General features: G+C 62.5%; 2 protein-coding genes across 2 annotated transcripts in view; one reads left to right on the top strand and one right to left on the bottom strand.

Moving 5' to 3' along the window:
• POR (cytochrome p450 oxidoreductase) overlaps window positions 1-2,664 on the top strand; it is a 28,412-nt gene extending 25,748 nt beyond the window's left edge. Inside the window, exons 10-15 of the mRNA XM_007468797.1 lie at window positions 564-745; window positions 902-1,051; window positions 1,399-1,669; window positions 1,749-1,894; window positions 1,970-2,055; window positions 2,151-2,664. Of these exons, the coding sequence (XP_007468859.1) occupies window positions 564-745; window positions 902-1,051; window positions 1,399-1,669; window positions 1,749-1,894; window positions 1,970-2,055; window positions 2,151-2,295 (980 nt within the window). The 3' untranslated portion in view covers window positions 2,296-2,664. The remainder of the gene's footprint in view (window positions 1-563; window positions 746-901; window positions 1,052-1,398; window positions 1,670-1,748; window positions 1,895-1,969; window positions 2,056-2,150) is intronic.
• Window positions 2,665-2,826: 162 nt separating this feature from the next.
• Window positions 2,827-7,032, bottom strand: part of TMEM120A (transmembrane protein 120A) — a 5,931-nt gene continuing 1,725 nt past the window's right edge. Inside the window, exons 2-12 of the mRNA XM_007468798.1 lie at window positions 6,793-6,911; window positions 6,418-6,534; window positions 4,718-4,777; window positions 4,406-4,501; window positions 4,239-4,328; window positions 3,964-4,029; window positions 3,804-3,865; window positions 3,605-3,697; window positions 3,417-3,481; window positions 3,256-3,324; window positions 2,827-3,176 (exon numbers count right to left, since the gene is read on the bottom strand). Of these exons, the coding sequence (XP_007468860.1) occupies window positions 3,063-3,176; window positions 3,256-3,324; window positions 3,417-3,481; window positions 3,605-3,697; window positions 3,804-3,865; window positions 3,964-4,029; window positions 4,239-4,328; window positions 4,406-4,501; window positions 4,718-4,777; window positions 6,418-6,534; window positions 6,793-6,911 (951 nt within the window). The 3' untranslated portion in view covers window positions 2,827-3,062. The remainder of the gene's footprint in view (window positions 3,177-3,255; window positions 3,325-3,416; window positions 3,482-3,604; window positions 3,698-3,803; window positions 3,866-3,963; window positions 4,030-4,238; window positions 4,329-4,405; window positions 4,502-4,717; window positions 4,778-6,417; window positions 6,535-6,792; window positions 6,912-7,032) is intronic.

A 7,032-nucleotide genomic window follows, 5' to 3' on the forward strand; every position in this document is an offset into this window, starting at 1 on the left:
GGGGGGGGGTCTGTGCCAGCAGCTGCCCCTGAGTGTACAGGATGCTGCCCCCAGAGCTTGGCCCTTGGGTGACCCATGCACAGACCTCCACATGTGTCCAAGCATAAAAACTGACCTGGAGAGGGCTCTGCTGTCACAGCTGAAGGCCCGGTATTGGCATCACACAGTCACGAGCCTGGAGCCCCCCACCCACGCACAGTGGATCAGGTCCAGCCCGCAGGCAGGCAGGACACACTTGGGGAGCTCCCCCTCTGCAGCCCTCTCTCTGAGCAGCTCTTGGCAGGGGAAGGGTCCCCGAAGGAGCTGATTCTCCTGGGTGGGGACAGTGACTGCCAGGCCTACCCCGGCAATATCCTGCCTCTGATGAAGACGACCTGTCCAGCGTGAAGCTTGAGGGTGGCCGAAGCCCGAGGCTTTGCCCCCAAAGTCAAGGAAGGACCAGAAGGAGCTGGTCTTGCTTCCAGTGAGAGCAGGCCTGAGGCTTTGCCCACCCCATCCCGTGGCACCCCGCCCATCCCGGGGGCAGCCACTAACCCCGAACCCTGCCTGCCCTCTCCTTACAGAAGACTCCAACAAGAAGCACCCATTCCCCTGCCCCACCTCCTACCGCACGGCCCTCACCTACTACCTGGATATCACCAACCCGCCCCGCACCAACGTGCTCTACGAGCTGGCCCAGTACGCCTCAGAGCCCTCGGAACAGGAGCAGCTGCGCAAGATGGCCTCCTCCTCGGGCGAGGGCAAGGTGGGCCTGCCACCCGCACCCCAGCGCCCGCCACCGCCTCAGCCCTGCACCGCGGCTCCCAGCCAGCACCCCCGGGCCATTCCCCAGGCTGCCTGGGCCCCACTTCAGCCCTGTCCCCTAGGTCCCCGTGTCTCACCTACGTCTGCATCTCCCCAGGAGCTGTACCTGAGCTGGGTGGTCGAGGCTCGAAGGCACATCCTGGCCATCCTGCAGGACTACTCGTCCCTGCGGCCCCCCATCGACCACTTGTGTGAGCTGCTGCCTCGTCTCCAGGCCCGCTACTACTCCATCGCCTCGTCCTCCAAGGTGTGGGCTCCAGGCCTGCCCGCTTATAGGAGACATAGTGTTGGCTCCTTGGAGGGACCGGGGTCCCTGGGCCACAGCCCCAGCTCTGCCCCCCGTGCCCAGGGCAGTTCACTCGAGACTCCTGGGCTGTGTGTCCAGTAGGCTGGACCGTAAGACTGCAAACTGCTGTCTGGCCCCAGTGCCGAGAGCCAGTCAGGAGAGCTGCCAGGAAGGGGCCTTTGAACAGGTTTGGGCGCCGCGAAGGGTGTAAAGAGGCGCTGAGCAGGGACCCCCGCGGCAGGATGGGTGGCAGGAGGGAGGGGGCCTCTGGCACCACCACGCTCACTCCGACCCTGCCGCCCCGCCAGGTCCACCCCAACTCCGTGCACATCTGTGCGGTGGCTGTGGAGTATGAAACCCAGTCTGGCCGCGTTAACAAGGGCGTGGCAACCAGCTGGCTGCGGGCCAAGGAGCCCTCTGGGGAGAACGGCCGCAGGGCCCTGGTGCCCATGTTCGTGCGCAAGTCCCAGTTCCGCCTGCCCTTCAAGGCCACCGTGCCTGTCATCATGGTGGGCCCCGGCACCGGGGTTGCCCCCTTCATAGGCTTCGTCCAGGAGCGGGCCTGGCTGAGGCAGCAGGGTGAGTGTACGGGCCCTGGGCGGGCGGGCAGCGGGGCTGGGACCGGCGTCCCACATCCCCCTGACTGCTGCTGCCCCAGGCAAGGAGGTGGGGCAGACGCTGCTCTACTACGGCTGCCGCCGCTCTGACGAGGACTACCTGTACCGCGAGGAGCTGGCCAAGCTCCACCAGGATGGCGTCCTCACCCAGCTCAACGTGGCCTTCTCCCGGGAGCAGCCCCAGAAGGTGAGGCCGCAGGCAGGGCCCCGCGGGGCGGAGGGCAGCGTGGCCAGCCCTCCTCACAGGCACCCCCCCCCCCAGGTCTACGTGCAGCACTTGCTGAAGAGGGACAGGGAGCACCTGTGGAAGCTGATCCACGACGGGGGCGCCCACATCTACGTCTGTGGGTGAGTGAGGGCAGAGGCGGGCCGGGGACAGGGCTGCCTGTGGGGGGAGGGGGGCCCCCGCCCGGCCCCCGGTGCCACCTCCTTCCCGCCCCCAGGGACGCTCGGAACATGGCGAGGGACGTGCAGAACACCTTCTGCGACGTCGTGGCCGAGCAGGGGGCCATGGAGCACGCCCAGGCCGTGGACTATGTCAAGAAGCTGATGACCAAGGGCCGCTACTCCCTGGACGTGTGGAGCTAGGAACACCCGGGCCGCCTCGCTCTGCTCCGCACGCCCGACAGACTCGCTCGCCCACGTGATCGCTTTCCTCGCTCCCCTCTGCCAGTCGCCTAGGTGGGTTCTGCTGGGCCTGCCACAGGAGGCAGGCCCAGTGACTGACAGAGACTGCCCCAGGCCTGAGATGTACCCTCGGACCTGCCAGCCCCAGGAGGCGTGGCTAAGGTTGACCGGGCTGATGCTCCGTGAACACCTCGGGCCCTCGGTGGCTGAACAGAAGGGGCTCCTCCTCTCAGCTGAGTGGGGCCTGGCCCCTCCCCGTGATTTTCAGTGAGTGAGTGTAAATAATTTTAAATAATCTCTGGCCCTTGGAATAAAGTTCTGTTTTCTGTATTTACCTGGTATTGCTTGCATAGATATGGGGCCTCCACCTGGGTCTCCTTAATTCAGACCCCAGAGAGACCTCAGGAACCCCAACACCCCACGCTGTGGCGGCACAGAGCCCCCAGACCCCTGTCTTACCAGCAGGAGAACACACACCGAGCCACTCTGAGCCTCTCACCCTTTATTGAGGCCGCTGGTCCCCGGCTCCCGCAGGCGGGGACACAGGCCCGGGTCTTCCTCTCCAGCGCCGCCTTCAGGGCCCACAGAGCCCACGAAACCCAGGGGAGAGCAGACAGACCCTCCCAGACGAGAGGAGCCCCCACCCCCTCAACACATGGGGTTCAGAAGCCCCTTCCAGGCCGGGGGTGCTGTAGAGAGCTGTGCCGGCAGGCAGGGAAGGCCCAGCCTCATTCTTTCTTGCTCCCGTGCTGCTGGTTGTGGAACTTCTGGTGTACAACCCGCAGGGTGGTGAAGAAATTGCCGAGGAAGAGGAGGAGGAAGGGGAAGCCACACATGAGCACCTGGGGGGAGGAATCGGGGTCAGGACAGAAGCCAGGCCCGCCCGGACCTCCCGGCGTCCTCTCCAGGGGCCCGGCTCACCTGCCACTCCTTGCACTCAGGGTCCCGGGCCAGGTTGAACAACGTCAGCGCGTTAAAAAGCTGCCAGAACTGGGAGGGAGGGCGGTTTTTACACACAGTCCCTGCTCGAATCAGAGCCGGGGACGGACAGCCCAATGGACAGGGACAGAGGTACAACTTACATGTCCAAAGAAGAGGAAGGGCAGCAGGAAGGTGAGGCCCCGCCACATCCAGGACTGGAAGCCCTCTGCAGGGACCACAACCAGGACAGAGACGACCCCATCACTCAGACCCAGGCCAAGAGGAAAGGATTTTGCCCTTCCGGCTCCCCCGTCAGGATTCCAGAGAGGGGCGGCCACGCCCAACTCACCCACAGTGAGGTCCATGGTGTGCCTCTCGCCCAGGGCCCGCAGGCGATACAGACAGCCGCTCTGGTAGTAATACTGGAGGAACTGCACGAAGCCTGGAGGGCGGGGGGGACATCAGGACTGGGCTGGAGTCCCAAGTCTCTTTCCCGGCCCTCGGGGTGGGGGGGGCCTAAGCTCGACAGGACCCCCCGAGACACTCACTCTGGTACATGGAGAAGGACAGGAACTGGTTCCGGAACTTCTGGTACATGAGGCCGTCGGGCCTAAGGCAGAGAGCAGAGGGAGGGGTCGGGGCTCGGGGATGTCACCTCTCCCTGCCCCGGCTCCCCCGGAGACCCTAGGACCAAGCTGGGCCACTCACCACGTCAGCATGACTCCTGACAGGAACGTGGACACGTAATGATGGAAAACCCACCAGCCTTTGATCCTGCATCAGGAAGCCACCGTCACTCCTGTCCCCTCAGCCCCCAGGATCAGTGCTCCGGGACAGGAAGTGGGAAGAAGCCAGTACCCCAGCCAGTTCCCGCTTCTCAGGGGGCCACGGCACCCGCCGCCCCCACCCCGCTTTCTAGGGCAGCTCCAGTGTCACTCCCCCCACCCCCCACCCCCAGGAGCCGGGCTCTGGCCCTCGCCCACCGGGAGCCATTGTTGATGAGGATGCTCTCACGGATGGTCAGGGTGCAATAATACCAGACCAGCAGGAAGTTGAAGGCAGCATCTGTCACCCTAGGGAGGGGTACAGAAGGTTCGTGCCAGAGCCTGGAGCGGGCACAGGGTCTAGCCCCGTGCAGCAGGACACCCACCTGGAGTTGAGGAGGAAGCGGCAGGTGAAGGAGATGAGGATGAGGATGATGGTGAGGTAGAGCTTGAACTTCTCATACTCGTCTTTGTAGGCAAACCTGGGGAGGAGCGAGGGGTGCACACTCGTGGGACAGGCTGGGATGCTGGCAGGGCCCACCCACGCCTCTGGACACACTGCTGTGGTGGCATGGGGCCAGCATGGGGGAGCAGCCCCTGAACCCCAAGCTTAGCCAGGGAAGCTGGGGCAGACTGGAAGGGGCCTGGGGCAGGGGACGGGGAGTAGGGTTGAGACCCCGCCCACGACAACAAATTACTTAGCCTGCTTGCTCAGGAGTGTCACGTTGACGTTGCCCAGAACCAGGCTCAGATACAACCTGGGGGAGGGAACACCAGGTGAGGAGAGGTAGCCTTCAGCCCCAAGTCCACTGCAGCAACCCACACCTGTGACCACACCACCCTCCTCCCAACCCAAAAGGGCCTCCTCGGAAACCCTGGCTATATTCTGACCCCCGAGCGCCCAGCCTCCCACCCACAAGGACCCTCTCCCTCACTGAGGCTCCCAGGCCCTCCTGACCCTGGTCTCCCTTCCCAAGCCAGCTGAGTCACCAAGCCCTCCTCCATAACACGGAACCACTTTCTTGCCAATCCTTGCATTGCCATCACCCCACCATCTAAGCTTGTCTCGTCCTTCTCTGCCAGAGGAACTCTGTGAGGTGACTGAAAGCTACGGTCGTGTATTAAGCAGCTGTTCCCACATGGGCTCTTGTTCACACTCGAGCCGTATGCACAGGCTCAGGGGGTTCAGGGACTTGCCTGAGGCAGTGAAGAGATTATGGGGCACAGCAGGGACTTGGGACCAGGCTGCCTCTCAGCATCGCCACGGGCTCCCTCTCCCATTCTCAGCAGTGGCCTTGTCCAACCCTCTCCCAAATCCTCCATCCTGTCTCCGTCCGGGCAGGTGACATCTCCCCTGCCTGCCTCCTCACCCTCATCTCTGCACCCCCTCATCCCAGAAAACAAGGGCCTACACCCACCCTTTCCCACCTCCCCAGGGACTTCCCTCCATTGCTTAGTGCACCTCTTCTGGGTCTCTCCCTCTGCTGGCCCACCTCTCAGCAGGTAGATATGCTCAAGTCTTTCCTATGTACAAAGTTACACACACACCCAAACAAAAGCCACTCCTCAACTCTCATGCCAAGTCCTAGCCACCGGTTTCTAGTTGCCAGTTTCTCCTTCCACTCACAGCCAAGCTTCTGAAGCACGGCCTCAACTTGGCTGTATCCTCAGCTCTTCTGTCATCCCCAGTATCAACTTCCACCCCTACCCTCCTGAGAAGCGGTCCTCTCCAAGGTCACCCTGACTTCCAGGAAACATTTCCCCTTCTGTATTGCATTTGACTGCCTCCCACACTGCCCCGGGCCAACTGATCTGAGGCTACTGGCCAGTCCTTCCTTCCTTGCCTTCTGGAACATGCTCTCTCCCAGTTGCCTTGCTGCCTGGGGTCTCTGCGGGATTGTTTTCCCTAAGCCTAGGCTTCTGCCATGTCCTCTGTTGTGTCTGCAGCTGATCTAAGTGCATGACTGACCTGTCACTCTCCCCTGCCCACGGGGCCAGAGGGAAGCTCTGCAGGCTGGCTCCCCCTCTGGTCTCATTGCAACCTCTCACCTCCTACTGTGAGCTATGGCCATGACACCTACTATTTCCGCCTTCCCATGTCTGCCTGGCTCACTCCTCTTTATCGTCATGACTCAGCTCAGGCATCACCTACTCCAGGAGGCTTTCTCCGACCTCCGAAGTGGTTAGGTACCCCTCACTGTGCTCCCCCCATTCCCTATACTTCCCCCACAAAGCACTCATTGCAGTGAGCTGTCACTGTCACTCAGGCTGTCCCTGAGATAGGACTGTGTCCGACTGGTCAGCCCAGAGTGGGTGCAGAAACCAAGCAGAGGAAGACGGTGCTTCAGGCCTCCCTCTCAGAAATGGCTGTGAACTGAGCTTGGGGGAGGAATCTCACCCATTCTGCTTGGGCAAGTAGGCCTCCATATCAAAGAAAAGGCCTTGGCGCTCCTTGATCTGGTTTTCCAGCTCTTGCACAGCTTTCTCGGCCTCTGACGGGAGGGAGGGTTTACATCTGCAGGTGTGGCCACAGAAGCCAGAGTCAGAACAGGGGACCCCCACGTGTGATATCACACCTGACACCTGCGCAGCAGGAGAGCAAATGCAACCCAGAGAGGGGAGAAGCCATGCCCAGGGACATCTGGGAGTCAGTGCCAGCTCCCTACCCCACCAGGTCAGACACCCACCCCCAGTCTGAGGCCACAGGGTATGGGGGGCGGGTATGATGAGGTATGGGGGGGGCACAGGGGTATAAATGGGGACAGGCCCTAACTTCTTCAGGACAAGGGCCAGCTCCTGGAGCCGCTTCCTCTGCCGAGTGACGGAGCTCGTACAGTTGTTCTGCAGCTTGGTCAGCTCCTCCAGCTTCAGGCGGTACAGCCGGTGGGTCTCCTGAGAACCAGGTCGGGGGAAGGCTCAGGCTGGCTAGTGGGCTCCTGAGCCAGAGCCTGCTGGGAAGGAGGTGGGGCATGGACTCCCCCAGGGCTCCTTGGGAGGGTCTCAGCAGGAAAGG

Source organism: Lipotes vexillifer, unplaced genomic scaffold, assembly GCF_000442215.2.
Source record: "Lipotes vexillifer unplaced genomic scaffold, Lipotes_vexillifer_v1.1 scaffold12, whole genome shotgun sequence".
NCBI lineage: Eukaryota > Metazoa > Chordata > Mammalia > Artiodactyla > Lipotidae > Lipotes > Lipotes vexillifer.